Source organism: Carcharhinus amblyrhynchos, chromosome 5 (assembly GCF_965287045.1).
Source record: "Carcharhinus amblyrhynchos chromosome 5, sCarAmb.v2.hapA, whole genome shotgun sequence".
NCBI classification, from domain to species: Eukaryota; Metazoa; Chordata; class Chondrichthyes; order Carcharhiniformes; family Carcharhinidae; genus Carcharhinus; species Carcharhinus amblyrhynchos.
Genome location: NC_137328.1, coordinates 13,983,973 through 14,007,381, shown reverse-complemented (window position 1 = coordinate 14,007,381; position 23,409 = coordinate 13,983,973). Strand labels below are relative to the sequence as shown.

At 41.3% G+C, this 23,409-nt stretch overlaps 1 protein-coding gene across 1 annotated transcript in view; it reads left to right on the top strand.

The window, feature by feature from the left end:
* dnah6 (dynein, axonemal, heavy chain 6) overlaps positions 1–23,409 on the top strand; it is a 300,004-nt gene that overhangs the window by 7,570 nt on the left and 269,025 nt on the right. Inside the window, exons 2-6 of the mRNA XM_080188484.1 lie at positions 2,263–2,511; positions 10,955–11,128; positions 12,981–13,240; positions 18,689–18,956; positions 22,558–22,692. Coding sequence (XP_080044610.1) covers positions 2,263–2,511; positions 10,955–11,128; positions 12,981–13,240; positions 18,689–18,956; positions 22,558–22,692 — 1,086 coding nt within the window. The remainder of the gene's footprint in view (positions 1–2,262; positions 2,512–10,954; positions 11,129–12,980; positions 13,241–18,688; positions 18,957–22,557; positions 22,693–23,409) is intronic.

The following is a 23,409-nucleotide window of genomic DNA, read 5'->3' as shown; positions in this document are numbered from 1 at the left end:
CCCTTGAGGTAATAGTGCAGGAATGAGAAAAGAAGCTGTTGCGTGTAATTCGCTGGCTTCGATTGGATCCTCTCACTTTCCAAGCTGATTCCATTCTTCTACAAATGCTTAAGTTTCAGCATCACCACTTTTGATCCACTCCCTCACCTTTCTTTTGCCTTTCTTATTGGTTCATTCTCAAGTTTGTTGTCAAATGCAAAAACTTAACAATCATTGAGGCTTCTGCTTCAAGGTTTGTTCTTTATTTGTGTTTAATCTACTCAAGCAATGACCTCTACTTGCTCTTTTGTGTTCTTAGGACTACTGCTGTGAGATCTGTTTCTTGCATTATTGGAATGCCTTTCTCTTGTACATGAACATTTACTGACAAAAGTCATTTCTGCACCCATTATTAGTACTTGTAATGTGCTTTCTTGCTCTCCACTTCCACCTCATCCTCTCAATCCATGGCCTTTTTTATTTGGCCATCTTACTGAACATTCAACCTACATTTAAACTTGTCAGAGATTTTCCTACAGATTATTATAATTTGGAAACAGAATTATAGAGGTACATCAGTTGTTTTGCAAGGTAATGACAGAGGTTCGTCGTAAAGATTCCACTATAGTATAGAGGATGGAGGAATCCAACTCAGAATAACAGTAGATTTGTGGTGCAGGTAATTGTGAGATTCTTTGCTGTGGACAGTGTGTCCATTTCTATGGAGTTTAAGCATAAATCTCAAATGAGCAGATGCAGGCCATGATCATGGCTGTGTGAACTTTAAATACCAATATGCCAACTGATTTAAACAGGATAACAGATATCTATTATGGCTTTGCAATGCACCACTAATCTTCATCAAGCTGGCCCACAATATAGTGCAAATCTGACTACAGTGACGCTGGCCTAGGAGATGGTGAAATCGGACATGAAAATGTGAACTTCACTCAAGGTAGTCCTACTTCTTATCAATTGTCCCCCGCTATCCCCATTAATGTTTTAACTGACATGTGCCTCTCAGTCTCCCACTGGCTGAATTTTACTCTGCATTGAGGCAAACGGTGCTGTCACTGATGGTCCCTTGTGTTCTGAAATTCAGAGGGTTCATGCTATAGTGTCTGAGAAGTCAGGACAAGGGACTGCACGGTATGCCTCTGTTGAAGCCACATGGGATGCACTCCATAGAAGCGATAGGGAGTGTCAATTAGAACATTGTAACTCATTAAGGGTATTTGATAACATGTTATTCTTACGTTCTAATCTTTTATAACACCACATAATTAATAAATAATTCACACTTCTATATGTTGCCCATTATTGTGTCTCAAGTACTAACTGGCCAACTTATTCATCTCTTCTTTCCTATAAGCTATCCTTAAGTCTAGAGAGGCAGCATGGTGGCACAGTGCTTAGCACTACTGCCTCATAGTGCCAGGGACCTGGGTTCGAATCCTGGCTTGGATCACAATCTGTGTGGAGTCTGCATGTTCTCCCCAAGTCTGCATGGATTTTCTCTCCGGATCCTCAGTTTCTTCCCATGGTCCAAAAGACATGCTGATTAGGTGCATTGGCCATGCTAAATTCTCCCTCAGTGTACCTGAACAGGTGCTGGAGTGTGATGACCAGAGGATTCTCACATTAACTTCATTGCAGTTTTAATGTAAGCCTACTTGTGACAGGAGGCAGTCTGGGAGCTCCAGAGAGAGAGAGAAAGATTTGCTAACTGATTTCAAAGCAGGGTTTAAGTCTGTAAGAGGAATATTGCTTGAAATGGAACTCTTGGTTGGCAGTTAAAGATTTTATCTTGCCATTTTAAATAATATTCAAATGTCAAATGTTAAATGTTAAGCTAATGCATTTGTTATAGTTATACAACGCTATAAATTAAAATCTCTTTTGCTAAAAGCTCCCTAGTTTGTCAATAGAATCAAGCCTGGAGTGGAATATCTTATCCACACAATGCCAAAATAGCAGATTGTTGGGGTCTAGTCTAACTCCATAATATACCTTGGGGTTTCTGATCTAGTAACTCAACAAACACAATTGACTTTTTATTGCTTTTCATCTCTCTGTTTTTGCTTGTTAGGAGGAAGCACAGTCCACAATGAAAATCAAACACCTAATTATTCTCAGTATAAAATAAATGTACATTTAAAGGATTTCACTGAGGCCATTTTTATTTTCACTTAAGGAAAGTAAAAGAAGCATGCAACATCTTTAAATGTTGTGATATTGATTGAACTTCGATTTGTTTTACAATTCTCTCATTTATCTTTACAGCACAAAATGTTCGAAATTCCTGATACATCAGCATGTCTGCCACCACATGCTAAAAAGAAACGAAGGAAAATTGGGGAAAGCCTTAACCCTCCAAATTTAGACATTGATCCTTCAGAGCTGCAAGCTAGACTAATCTCCACGGCACCGAAACAGATAAGTCAGAATCCTTTTGCTTTGAAGTTTAGCCAGAACACAAAGGCTCGAGAAAAAAGAATTGCAAGGGAGCAGCCCATCCAACTACAACCATTGGTAGGTGCTAATATATATATGTTATCAATGTAAGGAGTACAAGCTACATCTGCTGATGCTGCAAATGCAGAGGGCACCCTGAATACACATAAACTGTGCCTGTTATGTGATTGGCGGCAATGTTCCTCAAGGCAATTATCTATATTAAAGATGGCGCAGATTGAATAAAGACCGAAAATAACACACAACAGTGTTCTGGCTACCTCCTGCTCCACCCACTGACTTCACAATTCCTCCCTTTTTTTCTGTCCACCTTTCTTCACTACTTCTCCACTTCATTTGCAGCTTTTCCACTCCTTTATCTGTTTTCCCTTTCTCTTTCGCTGCTATCCCCCACTTCCTTAGTCGCTTCTCCAGTTCTCTTCGCTGTTTCCCCTGCAACCGCTCCCATTGTAGCATTTATTTTGCTCCTTTAGCTGCTTCTCCCTTGAATGGGAGGGAGTGGTGAAATAGATGGTGAGAGTGGAAAGGAACAGTGGAATGGATGGTGGAATTGGGGAAAATTGGTGATGGGAAAGGAAGGAATAATGAAGGAAGAGGGGGAAGCAGGAAGCGGCCAAATGTCTGGCAAGGAGTAGGAATCATAGAGTGGGAAAGAGCAGGCAGTGGGACAGTGGGAAGAAGCAGTCATTGGGACAATGGGCAATGGGCTGAGGACATCTGGAAGGACTGATGAAGGGCCTATGATGGAAAGTTTCAGGAGGTGGATGGCAATCTACAGATGCACCTTCATGACGTAAGTGTAGTAAAATCTGCACGTATTGCCGGATGAAAGAGGAGTTGATTTCCCTTTCTTGCGCGACAGTGGCAAGAGATGCTGCCTTTAGAGTGGGACCTTCTGCTCCTGGAGGTGATGAGATTGAAAGGACATTTAATTAGGCTTGGTGGTGGCATACTTAAATCCCACCTCCTTTGCCAGAATTATGTTCTAGCTGGAAGGCCCATGATTCAACCATCTCCAAATGCTTCACATTCTTCCTTGTTTATGGTGCACAGAATTGGACATTATTCCCATTGAGGCTGAAGTAATGTTTTAGAAAAATCTGTTACTACTTCCTTACCTTTTTAAACCCAGGATTTTATATGCTTTCTTAATCACTTTCTCAGCTTTCTCTGCCACCTTCAATGGTTTGTGCCTCTGTTCCTGCATCCCCTTTCGAGTTGCATCCTTTATTTTCTATTGCCTTGCCTCATTCTTCTTGGCAAAATGTATCACTTCATGTTTCTCAGCATTACGTTTCACGTGCCATATGTCCTCCCATTCTACCATCCTGTCTATGTCTTTTAGTCTATCACCAGCCTCCTCACAGTTCACAATATTTTTACGTTTTGTTAATGTCTGCAAATTTAGAAATTATGCCCTGTACCCACAAGCCTAGGTCATTAATATATATCAATAAAATCAGTAAGCTGAGTACCGACTCTGGTCTGAAAATCAATCATTAACCACTACTCCCTGTTTTTTTGTCACTCAACTTTAAATCTATGCTGCCAGTGCCCCTTCTATTCCATGGGCTTCAACTTTGCTGGCAGGCCTATTATGGGACACTTTTTGAATCCCATGTACTATACATCCACTGCACTTGCCTCATAAACTGTCTTTTGTTGCCTTTCAAAAAGCTTATCATATTAGGTAATCAAATCCAATCTGGCTTTTCTTAATTTGCCATGGCTTGTCCAAGTAGCTATTAATTTTCTCCTGTGCAATTGTTTCTAAAAGCTTTATGACCACCAAAATTCAACTGATTAATCTCTATTTGCTAGGTTTATTCTCGTACCTTTTATGAGCACTTGCAGTTTGCCAGTCCTTTCACACCACCCAGTATTTAAGGAGAATTAGAGAATTATGACCATCACCTACATAATTTCCACCCCTATTTCCCTCAGCACCTTTGATAGGTTATCAGGACTAGATGGGAAGCTATCAATTTAAAGTACAGCCAGTCTTTCTAATTCATCCTTTTTTAAAATCAATTTTTAGTCAATCCATCATCTCAATTACCTCCTTGTTCACTACGACCCCAGCAGTCTTTTATTTCCTGGTAAAGATAGATACAAAGTATACCTCAGCATGCCCTCTGCCTCCAAACAAAGATTCCCTTTTTGATCCCACACCACCTCTTACTGCCCTTTTATTATTTACTTGCTTATCAAAGACATTTGGATTCCATTATATGAACAAAGAAAATTACAGCACAGGAACAGGCCCTTCAGCCCTCCAAGCCTGCACCCACCATGCTGCCTGACTGAACTAAAACTACCTACCCTTCCAGGGACCATATCCCTTCATTCCCATCCGATTCATGTATTTGTCAAGACGCCCCTTAAAACTCACTATTGTATCTGCTTTCATGTGGATTTGTGGATAGCGAATTACCTGGCAGCGAATTCCAGGCACCTACCACCCTCTGTGCAAAAGAAAACTTGCCTTGTACGTCTTCTTTAAACCTTGCCCCTCCCACCTTAAACCTATGCCCCTCAGTAATTGACTCTTCCACTTTGGGAAAAAGCTTCTGACTCCCCATTCTGTCCATGCCCCTCATAATCTTGTAGTCTTCTATCAGGTCGCCCCTCAACCTCTGTCGTTCCAGTGAGAATAAACCAAGTTTCTGCAACCTGTCCTCCACACCAGGAAAATTTCTGGTAAATCTTTTCTGTACCCTCTCCAAAGACTCCACACCCTCCTGGTAATGGGGCAACCAGAATTGAACACTATATTCAAGTGCGGCCTAGCTAAGGTTCTAAAAAGCTGCAATGTGACTTCCCAATTTTTAAACTCAGTGCCCTAGCCTATGAAGGCAAGCATGCCGTATGCCTTCTTGACTACCTTCTCCACCTGAGTTGCCACTTTCAGTGACCTGTGTACCTGTACACCCAGGTCCCTCTGTCTATCAATACTGTTAAGGGTTCTGCCACTTACTGAATATTTCCTGTCTGTATTAGACCTTGCAGAATGCATTACCTCACATTTGTCCAGATTAAACTCCATCTGCTATCACTCCAACAAGTCTCCAACTGATCTATATCCTGCTGTATCTTCTGACGGTCCTCATCGCTATCCACAAATCCACAGCCTTTGTGTGTATGTTAGCTGTTATTCTTTTTCCTACTCTCTCTTGTAATATCTTATTGCCTTTTCCACTTCCCTCTCAATTTAAATATTTTCAATTGTTCTCACTTGTGTTATTAACTTGCTATCTGTTCTATACACCCTTTTTTATGTTTCATCTTATTCTTGTTCATCATCCAGGGACCTCTGACTTTGATTGCCTTACCCTTTCCCATTGGGAATATACTTTGGCTCTACTCAAACTCTTTAGATATAGCCCGTGTTTCCATTTGCAGTTTTGCCTGCTAGTCTTACATTCCAATTTATCTGGGACAAATGCTGGGGCCTCAGCTATTTACCATTTATATAGATGATCTGGAGGAGGGAACTGAGTGTATGGTGTCGAAATTTGCTGATGTCACCAAGATTGGTGGAACGGCAAATTGCGCGGAGGGTGTGGAGAGTCTGCAGAAGGATCTAGATAGGCTGGGCGAATGGGCCAGGAAATGGCAAATGGAATTAATGTTGGCAAGTGCAAGGTGGTACACTTTGGTAGGAATAATGGTAGGAAGGACTATTACTTACGGGGCGAAAAACTGCAGCAGGCGACGGTGCAGAGGGACCTCGGGGTCCTTGTGCATGAGTCGCAAAAACCCTGCCTGCAGGTGCAGCAGGTGGTCAGGAAGGCGAATGGGATGCTGGCCTTCATAGCGAGGGGGATTGAATATAAAAGTAGGGAGGTCTTGCTGCAGCTGTATAGGGCATTGGTGAGGCCGCAGCTGGAGTACTGTGTGCAGTTTTGGTCTCTGTGCTTACGCAAGGATATTTTGGCCTTGGAGGGAGTGCAGAGGAGGTTTACTAGGCTGATACCGAAGTTGAGGGGGTTGAGCTTTGAGGAGAGGCTGAGTAAGCTAGGCTTGTACTCGTTAGAGTTTAGAAGAATGAAGGGAGATCTCATTGAGACGTATAAGATGATGAATGGGATGGATAGGATAGAGGTGGAGAGACTCTTCCCGCTCAGAAAGGACAGTAGGACTAGGAGGCACAGCCTCAAGGTAAAGGGGGGGCGGTTTAGAACGGAGTTGAGGAGGGACTTCTTCACTCAAAGGGTGGTGAATCTCTGGAATTCTCTGCCCGTTGAGGTGGTGGAGGCTGCCTCGCTAAATATTTTTAAGACGTGGGTTGATGGGTTTTTGATAAGCGAAGGGATTAAGGGTTATGGGGAGAGGGCGGGAGTGTGGAACTGAGACACGACAGATCAGCCATGATCTTATTGAATGGCGGGGCAGGCTCGAAGGGCTGGATGGCCTACTCCTGCTCCTATTTCTTATGTTCTTATTAAATCTGTTCTCACTCTTCTGAAACTGGCCCTCCTCCAATTAAGTATTTTTACTTTTGATTTCTCCTTGTTATTTTCTATAGCTATTCTAAATCTTTTGACATGCTTTTTTCATGTCTAAATGCAGCAAGACCTGATCAATATCTAGGCTTGGACTGAAAAGTAGCTCTTAATATCAGTGCCACAAATGTACCAGGGCAATGACCATCTCCAACAAAATAGAGTAAAACAATTGCTCTTTGTTATTCAATGGCATTACCATTGTGAGTCCCCCATTATCATGGGAGTTACAATTGACCAAAAACTGAACTGGACCAGCCACATAAATACAGCGGCTACAAGAGCAAGTCAGAAGCTACAAATCCTGTAGTAACTCACCTCCCGACTCCCCAAAGCCTGTCTACCATCTGCAAGGCAGGAGTCAGGAGTGTGATGGATTACTGTCTCTTTTGGTGAATAAGTGTAACTCCAGCTCAATACCATTCAGGACAAAGCAGCCTGCTTGATTGTCATCCCTTCCACAAACATTCACTGCCTCCACCACAATGAACAGTGGCAGCAGTGTGCAGTGTCTACAAGATGCACTGCAGGAACTTACCAAGGCTCCTCAGGCAGCACCTTCCAGACCTATGACAGTTACTATCCAGAAGGTCAAGGGCTGCAGACACATGGGGACACCACCAACTGGAATTTCACCCAAGCCACTCACCATCCAGACTTGGAAATAACTTTCCGCAAAAACAAATTAAAACAAAATTCCACCAATGTAGTTATAGAAATGCATTCTGGTTGTTCACCCGATCCCCTCAGTATGTTCTGCAGCTGCTATCTTGGACCCTGGCACTAGGGAGGCAGCAAAACATCCTTGATTCTTGCAGAATCACCTATTTCCCTGATGACAGATTCCCCTATTACTATTGTTTTCCCAAACCTTGTCCCAACACCACAACCCCCCTTCCCTGCTTCCTGCCTGCCCCTGCACAGCTGAGCTAGCTGCTGAGCTGTGGACTTTGTTCTGGCTGCACTCCCCAGAGGAACCACTCTTGCCCTTATTCAGAATGGATTACTGGTTGAAGGGTGAGATGATCTCAGAGGACTCCTATGTTTATCTGTCTGTTCCTCCTTGATTGTCTGGCAGCCACCTCTTCCCCCTCTACCCTTACCTGTGAGGTGAGAACCTCCATGAACAAGCTATGTACTTACATGTGCACTTATGATAACATTTTCAGAAATATGTTTAAATCAAGATTGCATGTAATTATTATGAATCATATGTTGCTCACCAACGGACACCAAATGACTCATTTATCATGCACAGATTAGTAGAAGGGCCATACCTGTCAGTTGCATATCAATGAAGTCCAAGCATCTGGTGTGTCTGTGACTTCTGGAGACATGTGGCCAGCAGGAGATGCTCTGTGCTGGTCATGTGCATCGAAATTGACCCTCAAGCAAAAGAAAAGGAAAGGTAATGACTAAATTAATACAGTGATGTTAATGGACTCTTCCAGGTAACGCTGGCTAAGTGGTTCACCCAGCTGCCTCACAACGCCAAGGATTAGGGTTTAATTCTGGCCTTTGGTGACTGTGGAGTTTGCATGTTCTCTCCCTCTGCGTGGGTTTCCTCCCAGTGCTTCAGGTTTCTCCCACAATCCAAAGATGTGCAGGTTGAGTGGATTGGCCATGCTAAATTGCCTCTTGGTGCCCAAAGATGTGTAAATTAGGTAGATTAGTCATGGCAAATATGCAGTTTATGGGATAGAGTAAGGGCATAGGTAAGATGCTTTATCAGATGATCATTGCAGATTCAGTGGACCAGATGGCCTCTTTCTGCACTGCAGGGATTCTATAATTTAATCCAGGTTAGCAAATCACTGCAGTTTACTTCTATTTGCCAAATATGGTCAAACTAATGATTAGGTTTACCTAAGAAAATTTGGTTTTTGCTCTTACTCCAGAGATATGGCAGAATGAAGTGAAGATGGATAATAAATTCAGATTGAAAGTACTTGGTATCATGTAAATAAATTTTATACACCTAATCCACATTGTGGCGTCACTTTCCCGTGATGGATTAACAAAATACATTTGATATTTTAATTTAATTTGCGCTCGGTTTTACTTAATTATTTTCATTTCTGGGCTTTTGGACATGACTGCATAATTTGGTGCACTCATGAGATAGCTGCAGTTTTGGAATTGCTATGTTTCAGCTGAGACTTCAAATTGAGACCTGATCTGCGTATTGAGGTGGACGTTGAATGTCTCATGGCAGTATTAGAGTCATAGAGGTTTACAGCGTGGAAACAGGCTCTTTGGCCCAACTTGTCCATGTAGCCCTTTTATTTAAACCCCAAAACTAATCCCAATTGCCCGCATTTGGCCTAAACCCATCTATCCCATCGTACCCAAGTAACTATCTAAATGCTTTTTAAAAGACAAAATTGTACCCACCTCTCCTACTACCTCAGGCAACTTGTTCCAGACATTCACCACCCTCAGTGTGAAAAAATTGCCCCTCTGGACACTTTTGTATCGCTCCTCTCTCACCTTAAACCTACGCCCTCTAGCTTTAGACTCCCCTATTTTTGGGAAAAGATATTGACTCTCTAGCTGATCTGTGCCCCTTATTATTTTATATACCTCTATAAGATCACCCTTCAGCCTCCTATGCTCCAGAAGAAAAAGTCCCAGTCCAACCAGTCTCTCTTTGTAACTCAATCCATCAAATGCAAGTAGCATCCTAGTAAATCTTTCCTGCACTCTTTCTAGTTTAATAATATCCTTCCTGCAATAGAGTGACCAGAATTGCAAACATTATTCCAAGTGTGGCCTTATCAATGTCTAGCACAACTTCAACAAGACATTCCAACTCCTGTATTCAGTGTTCTGACTGATGAAACCAGGCATGCCGAATACCTTCTTCACTCAGTCCACCTGTGACTCCACTTTCAAGGAGCTATGAAGATGTACCTCTAGATCTTTTTGTTCTGTAACTCTCCCCAACGCCCTACCGTTAACTGAGTAAGTCCTGCCCCGGTTCAATCTACCAAAATGCATCACCTCGCGTTTGTCTAAATTAAACTCTGTCTGTCATTCGTCAGCCCACTAGTCCAATTGGTCAAGATCCCGTTGCAATTGGAGATAACTTTCCTTACTGCCCACTATGCCACCAATCCTAGTGTCATCTGCAAACTTACTAAACATGCCCCTATATTCTCATCCAACTCCTTAATATAAATGACAAATAACAGTGGGCCCAGCACTGACCCCTGAGGCACACCACTGGTCACAGGTCTCCAGTTTGAAAAACAACTCTCTACAACCACCAGAAGCCAATTTTGTATCCATTTTTATTACCTCATCCGTGAGATTCAACCTTATGCAACAACCTACCATGTGCTACTTTGTCAAAGGTATTGTTAGAAGATAAAGGGCTTGCTGTGATATATGGGATTGAATTCAATAGAAATTGTTCACTCCATTTGGCTACAAAACAAAAATGAATGCACATTAAACATGATGAAAAGTTCATTTATTAGCCACAAGTAGACTTTCATTAGCACTGCAATGAAATTAGAGTGAAAATCCCCTCCAGCGCCTGTTCAGGTACACTGAGGAAGAATTTAGCCTGGTCAGTGTCCCTAACCAGCATGTCTTTGGGATTGTGGGAGGAAACTGGAGCACCCAGAGGAAATTCATGTAGCCACGGGGAGAATGTGCAGACTCCGCTCAAACAGTCACCCAAGCTGGAAATTGAACCTGGATCCCCAGCACTGTGAAGCAGCAGTGCTAACCGCTGTATCACCGTGCTGCTTGCATTAATGAACTAATGTGAAGTGCTTTGGAATGCACTGAGAATGTGAAAGATAGTGTTCAACTTCTGTCTCTTTCAAGTTATTTCTGATCGAGCAGATCTATTATACTTTTATGATGTATACATCAATGAGATTCCATGCAATCTACTTTTTTAGTATTGTAGTTGCTTTGATAGTTACTTTAAGTGCATATCACACAAGCGAAAATTCCCTCAATGCAATTGTTATGTATTGCAGCCCATACTCAAGAAGTACCAAGATAAGAAACACCCAGAGTACATCTATGCAAAGAATAGAGAGCAACAGATCAAAGCAGGATGGCAGCCACCCAGTATACCACCAAAGCGTCCAGGAACTGCTTCTTTAGATTTAAGACTACCAAAACTCTCAGTTGATGTATCAAAGAAACAGGTTTGAACAAATTTTAAAATAATGTGCTTTTTGTTCTATTTTTTTCTTCTCATAAACTACGCTCCTATTGATGTACCTGACCTCAATATTTCTGCTGTCAGGAGAGCACTTGGTTTGACCTCATACTTGTGAAATGCACTCACGTGATTTGCCAGTAGATGTCAAGGACCATATATTGTTCCCCCTTCCTCACACAATCATTTGGGAAAACACTGAAACCATCATTTGGAGCTTCTGCTTTTGCATTGCTCTGCTTGAGAACTGGGTAGGATAAGAATTTAATCCACATTTGTCCTAATTCCTGTAAAAAGATGCATTTTGACTTTTTGTCATGATAGTTTTTGGCTGACCGAAGAAAAATTAAATATCTGAGTGATTGGGCCTTCAGAAGCAAATTATTAAACTTTATGTCCTAATTATTTATTTCCTTCCAAATGAGGAACAAATTCCACAATGATGAAGGAAAGAGAATTGATTTACATTGGGATTTTCAATGGTTAATGTGAGTCTTTATGTAAACTTATATTTTCATTGTGCAATTCACTCCATTAAATGTATGTTTGGGGATTTATATGCCAAAGAACAATTTGCAGGGCACATATAATGAATAAATACTGAAATCGCTTCTACGTATCATCATTTCACACATTAAACTGTACTACGGCACAGAATATGGAATAACCAAAAGGTTAAGTAAAAAGAGAAAAGATTGGGATTTTTCCAGGTGGAACAAAGAAAAATTTCTAGTTTTCCATTAGAAATTATATGTGAGCATTAATCTCTAGCAAGTCACGCATCTGTAAAATGGAAATGGGATCATGCAAAGATTCGGTGACCTTGGGATTTTATGGTTTCTGGATGAGCAAAGCCATAAAATCCCGCCCATTTCTTTTCTGTAATAAAAGCAAAACACCCTGATAAACATTAAGCCCTGTACACAAGCGTTGACCTAGTTGCAGTCCTTTGAACCTTCTCCAATGAATCGCTTCCCTTGGAAGCTGAAGGATACAGAAGTGCTCATAATTTGACCCAGTCAGTGATATGTAGAAGAATAAATTATTTCAACCTATAGTGAGACACCCAGAAAATATATCTAAAGATCTGATTGCTTCATTGACTGTAGCTTCAATAAAAAAATTAAATCAAACTTCTAAGTTAGGAGTGATTTATTGCCTTGTGAACCATACCAATTTGAGGATTATCTAAATATAAAGAATGAGATTGTTGTGTTTATAGGAATGTAGAAGATAGGAGCAGGAGAAAGCCATTTGGCCCTTCGAGTCTGCCCCGCCATTCATCACGATTATGGCTGATCATCCAACTCAATAACCTAATCTTGCTTTCTCCCCATAAGCTTTGATCCTGTTTGCCCCAAGTGTTATATCTAGCCATCTCTTGAATACATTCACTATTTTGGCATCAACTACTTCCTGTGCTAACGAATTCCACAGGCTCCCACTCTTTGAGTGAAGAAATGTCTCCTCACCACTGTCATAAATGGTTTACCCTGAATCCTCAGATTGTGACCCCTGGTTCTGGACTCCCCACCATCGGGAATATCCTCCCAACATCTGCCCTGTCTAGTCCTGTTAGAATTTTATAAGTCTTCCCTCATTCATCTGAATGTCAGCAAAAACAATCCAAACCTAGTCAATCTTTCCTCGTACATCAGCTCCTTCATCCCTGTAATCAGCCTGATAAACTTTGCTGCACTCCCTTGAGAAGGAGACCAAAATTGCACACAGTATTCTAGGTGTGTCCTCACTAAACCCCCATATAATTGCAACAACTTAAATTCAGCTTGCTATTGTATAAAACTATTCTCATTTTAACCACATTATTTATTTTGCAGATTGACCAGGACGTATGTAGAGTGCCAACTCCACCACAACCAAAACAAACCAGTATTGCTCTGTGTCGGACAAGTTCATGCATGAAAATGATTTCACCTCCAGAACTTACATATCCTTCAGTGGAAGATGTTATCCGTGAAAATGTACAAGATCCTTTAAAAATTATTTCAATAATTCGGAAGAACAAACATCTGGGATTTTTGTACATGAACTATAGTGCTCCCAAATATTCCATTAATTATGATTTTTATAACTTGAGGTACACTTTAATTTTTAACATTCTTATTTATATTTTCAGTAACTAAATTTATCTATAATAAATGTAGAAAATGATGGATAAACTCAACAGGCCTGTCAGCATCTATGGAGAAGAAACAAAGTTAGTGTTTTGAGTCTGTATGAACTTTGAAGCTTGAGTTCATACTGGAGTTGAAACATTAACTCTGTTTCTCTCTCCACAGATGCTGACATTCCTGCTGAGTTTTTCTAGCATTTTCTGTTTTTATTTCAGATGTCCAGCATCTGCAGTATTTTATTTTTATATAAATCTATCTATATATTGATGTAATGTATAACTCACACTGATGCTTCAGTTCAAAATTAGACTAATTCTATATTGATGAGGTTCTGTTTTCTTTGGATAAGGTATCAGGATGGAGACAGTTGCTTTTTGCACTTGAGGTCCCACTAAACGCAATGTGATGACTAGTCAGTAAATCTGTTATTAGGTGCTGTTGGTTGATGGAAGGAATATTAAACAATGTGTTGAATAAACTGCCTTCTGTTCTTTAGTTTGGGGGAATTAGATGTTTAAAATCTGCCTAAATAGACAACCAGGCCTCAGTTTCACCTTCCTAAATGAAAACTGACATATTAATGTTGTACTCAAGCGCCAGCTGAGATTATGTGCCTAAATTCTGGAGAGGGTCCTGAACACGCAGGGTAGGATTTTATGGCCTTGCTATTCCCAAAACCATAACATCCCACTCGAGGCCAATGGACCTTCTGATGGCTCGGCCCTCGTCCGCTTCGATTCCCATGGCGGGCAGAACATTAAAATTCCGGCAATAATGTTTAAATGTCTTTTTGAGAGATTGAATAATACACCTTCATTCTTTCCATCGTAATCCCATGACAATTCTGTGTGTGTCTAGTAGTTAATTACATGACTAATCTGATTGTTTCTTATTGAGTGTCAGGGCACTGGGTAGGAATAAATAAAATCCGGCAAGGTCAGGGAAGTGTCGTTTTACGGGTTAGCAGTTATGGTAGTGAGATAGTGAAGTGTATTATGATGTGCTATTAACAGTAATGTGCTAGATATTTGGTAGAGAAGATATCTGTACGCAAGAGAAATGTACTTATCTAGAAGCGTCTCATGTATACAATGTAAATAAAGTAGTTTAAACCTACCTGAGTCAGACCAAAGTCACTCATGAGTAGAGCGAAATCTTCTTAATAATGATTAGGCCACAAATTATCCAAAGAGAACTACCAAACCTGGTAGCAGCAGTGGTAACATCAGTCTAAAAATGATTTGGTGCCATCAACAAAAGACTCCTGGAAGATATTGGAAGAAGTCTTCTTCAAAGGAAAAATCAGGAGACTTACATTTGATGAGTGGCACTTGGAGAATCAGTGCGATGTCAGTGCCAGTTGAACATTGTCCCTTCCATGCCCATTTGAAAAAGTTGAAGGTCCTCAGAGAGGCCAGTGTTTAGAATTGGGGGAAAGGAAACATTTTCTGAGGTAGCAAGGATCATCAGGTTTGCATCCCAGCAGCAGAAGCGCCAGGTTAGTTCGTTCCCCTATACAGTAGGGTCTGTTGCCGATGGCATCTTCCCAGGGATAGAAGATTCTCAGCAGATGTTGAAACCATCCTAAAAGTGTTTAATGCATATTGCAGCTCAAAGTCACACCTCATAACTGAATGAGCATGATTCAATCGGTGTGCCCAAAGGCCAGGGGATTCCTTCAAATTGTTTGCTACAGACCTGTATATGCTAGACAGTTCTTGTGATATAATGCATTTAATGATGAACTACATTATTGTCAGAGTCCATGATGACCAAACCTAGATAAATAAGGCTATATTCTGTAAATATACCAAAGCTTTGGATGAGTCTATCAGTTGTGTAGGCTTATGCGTCCACTCAAAAGCTTTCCAAAATAGGGAAAAGGGCAGGAAACTACAGCAGACATCTTGAGATGCTTATGCTGCAGTGCTCAAAAGCAGCACAGAAGGCAGGATTGTCCATAGTGTTTCCAATGGGTAAAGACAGGACATTTCAAGTTTTGTAAATAATTTAAAAAAATCATAAAATAAGAAAGCAAGGGATTGTCTATGAAATGCTGACAATTCAAGAAATTGGCAATGAGAAAGCTAATTATGATTAAAATTGGCAATAAGAAAGCTAATTATAATTCCGAGCAGAAGTAAAAAGTCAAGAACTAGAATTATGGTCAATTATGTTGGAAGTTAAAGGCTTTAAGACTAATGTCAAATGTGACACTGGGGCCAGCATTACAATACTGGTTGATCATTTGGAATGGCTAAATGTAATTGACATCCAACAATCAAGCATTAAGCTACAAAGCCCAAGTGGTACATACCTTCAAGTAAAAGGTCAGGTAATTGTCACCCTTTGCCACAAGTGGTGACAGATTACAGACACTCTTTCTGTTCTGCAAAATTAAAGCATATTTTTACTGAAAAGAAATGCATGTACACACTGAACATTCTGAAAAAAAAGTAGATGAAGTCCTACAAGAGAACTGGACAGAATTTTGCCAAGATGTTCCATAGCTCTTTCAGGGGCTTGGTAAACTCAAGCATGAATATCATATATTGCTTCAAGATGCTTAGCCTAAATGTCTGTGTACTCCCAGGAGGGTTCCACATCCATTGCTGGCAAAAGTTAAAGAAGAGCTCGACAGAACGTTCGATACAGGTATCATACCACCCACAACGGAACTAACCAGGAGGTGTTTGGGGCTCGTGACACACGTTGAGCTAAATTGAGCTCAGGCTTTGGGTAGAGCTCGCTCAATTAAGCAAAGAGAGAAATCAATTTTATCACACAGTGTAAATAAAATACCTTTGAGGAGACCGACACCAATCAGATTTAAGTCACTCATGAGCGTAAAGAAACCTTCTGAATACTGATTAGGTCACAAGTTACTCAGCATGAACTAAAAAGCAGGCAGGATTTGTGCGGATTTTTTTTTGGTTGATTATTAACTGTTGTTGATTAAGTGTCATTCGTTTTTGAGTGTTGTGACTGGTTGTTTAAAAGAAATACTCAACTGTTAATGAATCCCTGATAAGCACGTGAATGTAACAAAGAACAAGACCAAATGTCTCTGCTGTGATCCTAAGCTAAGTCCATTTCAGAATTGAGAAGATTCTGTCCCCTTACTTTACAAGACAATATTGCTAACTGACCAATGATTGGGAATCACCATGTACCCCAGAAAATGAGGGGCAGAATTTTATTTTTAACTTGGGACAGGAAACCACAAGCCCCAATCTTATTCTCTTTGGTGTGTGTGTGTGTGGGGGGGGAGGTGGTGGTGGTGCAGGAGTGTGGGTGACAGTGGGCAGGTGGGGGGAGAGGGTAACGGTGGAGGTGAGGAGGTCCTGCAGTTCTGCCAAGCCAGCAGAAATCCAGAAATGTTTTAGTTGCTTTGGCATGAGGGCACCACTGCTAATCCATGATAATCCATTGCACATTATGTGGCACAACTCCTCTATTGCTTCAAACTTCCAGTTTCAGCTAATGCACAGTGAGCAATGTCATGGAAAGCCCAATAGCGTCAGAGTAAACATGAAAGTGAGATCAGCAAGTGAACTTCCAATAAATCAACATTCTAATTTGATGTTGCAATATGTCAGTTAGCGTGCTTTTGACGCTAACTGCAGACTTAATCTGCAAGTTCCAACCTCTAATTTGCATGAAACATCACACTATTGTAGATTTCAGCATATTTCCAAATTATTACATTGCATTTCATAAAATGTCATAGTCATTTGCATAAATTAAGTTGAGCACATTATTTTAGCAGAGTGAAACATTATACTCCCATTTCCGATAATTATTTTCAAAAGCCCTGCCTTGGGTGTTTCTTTCCTGAATAACTAGTATTGTACCTCCGTCCTTATCCAAGGTCCGTGCTGACAAAAAAATCCATGCCTATTTTCTCCCACAGCCCCCTATCTGAATCACTCCCAAAAGCCCCAAACAGTTAAAAATTACTTCCTTTGCAGTTATGGTGTTGGACAAGATCCTACATTGTGCTGCTTAACTTCTTGCAGCCTTCAACACATGTAAACCACACGATCCTTATGTGATTATCTATCCGATGGAAGGTAAATTACATCTAGCATCAATTTATTTTCCCACTTCCCGAGCCCCACAAAGATCCATTAGGAACATAGAAACAGGAATAAGCCAGTCGAGTCTGCTCAGCCATTTAATATGATCATGGCTGATGGGACACTTCAAGGGCTCTTACACTCACTATGCCCATAACCCTTTACATTGTTCGTAGGGATAGGGTCATCTTCCAATTGTGCACTGATGAAATCCAGCTCTATATCTCCAGCACTCCTTTTGACCTCTCCAATACCTTTATGATATCAGCCTATTATTGAATCTTGGATGAAATGTAAATTCCTCCAGCTAAATATCGGAAGACTAAAATCGATTTCTTCTAAAAGTTTTATCCCAAGCTACTAAAAATATTATCTTTTCTGACCATTATCTTAGGCTGTACCAGACTTTGTATTATGTTGCACTCCAAGCTGAACTTCCGCCTCCATATGCTTTTCGTCGCATGGTCCATCCACTTCTAACTCAATATCATTGCTTTCCTCTGCCCCTATTTCAGCTCATTTGCTGTGCAAAAACTCTTTCCATGCCTTTGTAACTTTGTAACTAAGGGGGTGGGATTTTCTGGCCCTGTTATCCATGTGTGGGAATGGTGCTGGTGATGGTGGTTGGGGGGGTGGTGGGGGGGGGAGCAGAAGCAGAGAGCTGACCAGGAGTTCCAGAATGGCCCTTCTGCTGGTGGGATTTCCCCACTCGATTACCCCTGGTCATGGCGGGGGTGGGGTCAATTGATTGGAGAAATCACACTGGTGGGCCTCTCAGCTGTAAAGTCCCCCTTAATGCAAGATTCACCCATTTGCACCTGGATTGTGCATTTGGATGAACTTTCTGATTTGTGCACTTTCTATGCCTTTGACAAAGAGTCATCTAGAATTGAAATGTCAGGTCTTTTCTCTCTTTACAGATGCTGCCAGATCTGTCGAGATTTTCCAGCATTTTCTCTTTTGGTTTCAAATTCCAGCATCCGCAGTAATTTGCTTTTATGGATTTTTCCATATTTCGCAAGGACCAGTTGTGTAGCAGTACCTTTAGAGGTCTAAGAGGCTGTTCAGGGCAGAGAACATAAATCTGTGAAAACAGAAGAATAGTTTTGAACAGAAGGTCAAGAAAAGCTGATCTGAATTTGAAAATTTACCCCACTCTACTTCAGTGTTGATGCAATTGCTGTGCTCTTGCAAATTTGCATTTAGCCTCCAGCATTCATGATTTTTATTTTTACATTGACCAATGTAAATAATAATTATTGAGCTCTGAAATATGAGTCAAAGAATTAACTGCTAATATTACCATGCTGAACCTAATGCATTTTTTTTTAGTGTTGTTGCCTATCAGGATATCAACCAGAATGACTATTACACCATCAGCCAGGATGGACTCCTACACATGAAAAATGAAGACATTGATTTCATAGAACTAGACCGCTGGGAGCAAGAATATTTGTATCACAAGCAACTTATTCAGATTCCAGTGTTTGCACTTTTTCGCAAATGGAAGGCCTTTACTGTCTGGCGAAAAAATGTACGTTCCAAGAAGATCAACAGCTATCGCAGTGCATTGCAGGACAACTTGTTCATAGTGAACTCAGTGAGTATCAACACAAACTGTTTATACAGTATCATTGCCTAATTCATCTGCTTTTCTAAGTTTTTGTGGTATAGATATGCTCAGTAATTTGATTTGATTTATTATTGTCACGTGTATGAATACACAGTGAAAAGTAGGATTTAATGCATGCCATACAGACAAAGCATACCGTTCATAGGGAAGGAAACGAGAGAGTGAAAAATGTACTGTTACAGTCATAAGAAGGGTGTAGTAAAAGATCAACTTAGTGTGAGGTAGGTCCATACATAAGCCTGATGGCAGCAGGGAAGAAGCTGTTCTTAAGTCGGTTGGTACGTGACCTCAGACTTTCATATCTTTCGCCCGACGGAAGAAAGTGGAAGAAAGCATTGCCGGGGTGCATGGGGTGCTTGATTATGCTGGCTGCTTTTCCAAGGAAACGGGAAGTGTAGTCAGAGTCAATGGATGGGAGACTGGTTTGCGTGATGGTTTGTGCTTCATTCACCCCTTTTGTAGTTTCTTGCGGGCTTGGGCAGAACAGAAGCCATTCCAAGCTGTGATTCAACAAGAAAGAATGGTTTCTAGGTGCATCTGTAAAAGTTGGTGAGAGTCATAGTGGACATGCCAAATTTTCTTTGTCATCTGAGGAAGTAGAGGAGTTGGTGGGCATTCTTAATTATAGTGTTGGCATGGAGGGGCCAGGACAAGTTGTTGGTGACCTGCACACAGAAGAACTTGAAGCCATTGACCAAAGAAAAGAACAAAGAAAATTACAGTACAGGAACAGGCCCTTTGGCCCTCCAAGCCTGCACCGACCATGTTTGCCTGACTTAACTAAAAGTCCCTACCATCTGGGGACCACATCCCTCTATTCCTGTCCTATTCCCATCCTACTAATGTATTTGTCACTTAAAAGTCACTACCGTATCCACTACCACTACCTCTCCCGGCAACGAGTTCCAGGCACCCGCCACCCTCTGTGTAAAAAATCTCCCTCGTACATCTCTCTTAAACCTTACCCCTTAAACCTTAAAGCTGTGCTCCTAGTAATTGACTCTTCCACCCTGGGAAAAAGCCTCTGACTATCCAGTCTGTCAATGCCTCTCATAATCTTGTAGACTTCTATCAGGTCACCTCTGTCATTCCAGTGAGAACATACCGAGTTTCTCCAACCTCTCCTCACAGCTAATGTCCTCCATACGAGGCAACATTCTGGTAAATCTTGTCTGTACCCTCTCTAAAGCCTCCACATCCTTCTGGTAGTGTGGCGCCCAGAATTGAACACTATATTCCAAGTGCGGCCTAACTAAGGTTCTATAAAGCTGCAACATGACTTGCCAATTTTTAAACTCAGTGCCCCAGCCAATGAAGGCAAGCATGCTGCATGCCTTCTTGACTATCTTCTCCACCTGTATTGCCATTTTCAGTGACCTGTGTACCTGTATACCCAGATCCCTTTGTCTATCAATGTTCTTAAGGGTTCTGCCATTTACTGTATATTTTCTATCTGTATTAGACCTTCCAAAATGAATTAACTCATGTTTGTCCAGATTAAACTCCATTTGCCATCAGTCTCCAACTGATCTATATCCTGCTATATCCTCTGATGGTCCTCATCGCTATCCACAAATCCATCAATCTTTATGTCGTCCACAAACTTAATTAAACCAGTTACATTTTCCTCCAAATCAGTTATATATAATTACAAACAGCAAAGGTCCTAGCACTGATCCCTGAGGAACACAGCCTTCCATTCAGAAACGCATCCTTGCACTGCTGCTCTCTATCTTCTTTGACCAATTCAGTTCTGTGTCCACCTTGCCAGCTCACCTCACCTCACCTCTGGTCCCATGCAACTTCATCTTCTGCACCAGTCTGCCATGAGGGACCTTATCAAAGATCTTACTGAAATCCATGTAGACAACATCCACTGCCCTACCCTCATCAATCATCTTCGTCACTTCCTCAAAAAACTCGATCAAGTTCATGAGACATGACCACCCCTTCACAAAACCATGTTGCATCTCACTCATATGTCCACTTATTTCCAAGTGGGAATAAATCCTGTCTCGAAGAATCCTCTCCAATAATTTCCCTACAACTGATGTAAGGCTCACCGGTTTGTAATTACCTGGATTATCCTTGCTACCCTTCTTAAACAAAGGAACAACATTGACTATCCTCCAACCCTCTTTTACTTGTACCATTTCTACTTTGTCCACGTTCATGTAGACAGGGGCATGTTCATGTTGAATTGTGGTCAACTGACATTAGTGTGAGATATTGGGGTGTTCATAGTACTATTGGCCATTATAGTTCATTAGCTGCAATTTTCCAGCTGAGTCGCGCCTGACAGGAACATGTTGGAGTGGAGCGGAGCTGGAGAACCAAAGGTCAGTGGTTTAGTGCATTCTGCATCATTGCCAAATATCATCGGTATCTTCCCACCCACCAATCCCAGACATTATCTGGTTCTGACCCAATAAGGTTGGGAACCAGATCAGCAAATTTAAATTAGCATCTTCCCCACTCCCAGTAGTTTCCGATCCTTGGGCGCAGCGGGAGACGGGCGAGAACCAATACTGCAAATGGACACCAGGCATAATGGCCACGCCAGGCATGGAGAGTTGGGAGGCGGGATGTGGGTTGGTGATAGATCATTGAAGCCCCTGGTGGTTGGGGATCATGACTGGTATCTGGGCATTGCCCATTGGAACAGTGCCAACCGGCAGTGCTAACTTGGTTGAGACCTCTGAATCCTTAAAGGCCCACTGCTTCCCAAATATTGTGGTGGGCCTCCCTGAAAAGAAGTGAAATGGAACTCCTGCAGGCTCTTCAGCTGAAAGGCAAGATTCCTGTCACCTACATTAAATTCTGCTGGATAGGCCAAATGGCTTTCTTCTGTGCTGTTGCAATTCCATTTTTCTATGATCAGGTCATCGCTCAGTCTTTTCTGCAGAAAGTAACCCAGCCTGACGTCTTCCCTGACAGATGTTTCCTCTCAGTTCTGACAGTATCAGAAATCTTTTGTTTTAACTTTTTCCAGTACTTCTATGCCCTGTTTGTAATATGGAGACCAGAACCGTAAACAACACTCTTTGGTTTGTCTAATATAGGCTTTATATTCCTCTGACATAACCTCTTTGCTTCCAGGGATGAGTATTTTCTGCCATTTGGTGGAATTTGGTTTTGGGATAATGCAATTCTGCTCTTTTCACTTACTTTCCAAATTCTGTCTCCCTTTGGTGGTCACTGTTTCCAATGTGGTTAAAGGACTCTCTTTGAAGGAGGGGGTATCACAATGTCTGGAAAATCTCAGCCAGTTGTGAGGTTGAGAGCTGAGGGAGTTAGATTAACCTCCCTAAAGGGGTTGGGGCTGTTGTGGGGGGTTGTGGTGGTGTGCAATCCTGCACTATGTTTTTGTAGAAGTGTATAAAAATGAATTTCTTTATACCTTTTACATAGATCTTTTAGTTCATTTACAATGTTGAAAATAAATAACAGAAGTCATGCAAAATGCCCAAGAAAGCAAGCTGCCTTATATATAACCACCCACAAAACATTTATTGCTGATTTTATCATGTCCTTGTAATAAAATATCTTGTGCTTTTCTTCCATAAAGGCATTGAGGCCTGCTCTTCTCAACATCAGTGACATGTGTTACCGTATTCGCGACATGGCGCTATGTAATATTCAGAAAGGACGCACGTACACCCTGGAGGAATTCAAGACCGTTCAATTCCAACAGCTTGAAGAGGTAACATATACCACTCTTGAAATTTTATTCCTGAAGTAGCTGAGACTAAGGTATGGAGACTCTAACTTTTGACGTTCAGACCAAGATTTTGAGATGCATTTTTGCCTCCCAGCTACTTGGCAAGGGATCATTTTGGAAAGAGTAGAAAATGTTATGGATTGGGGGGAGGCACACTGAGTCATTGTTGTCCATGTTAGGATTAAAATATAAAAGGGAAAGGGCTGAAGATTTTGGGCGAAGGTTTCCATCGTGGACATTTTTGAATTATTCCCCAATCAAATGCTCAGGTCAAGGAGGATAGCAATATCATTGAAAGAAATGTAGGGATGATGAGGTGTCGTCAGAAGAAGCTTCCATCTTGCCTGATGCAGTTATGAACTCTTTAATTTGATTTATTATTGTCATATGAATTGGGATACAGTGAAAAGCTATACAGGCAAAACATACCGTTCATAGAGTACATAGGGGAGAAGGAAAGGAGAGGGTTCAGAATATAGTGTTGCAGTTAAAGGTATGGTGAAGAGAAAGGTCAGCTTAATATATATGATAGGGCCATTCAAAAGCCTAATGAAGAAGATGCTCTTGAGTCAGTTGGTATGTGTTTTCAGGCTTTTGTATCTTTTTTCTGATGGAAGAACATGGAAGAGTGTGTGTCCGGAGCGCGCAGGGTCCTTGATTATGCTGGCTGCTTTTCTGAGGCAGCGGGAAGTGTAGACA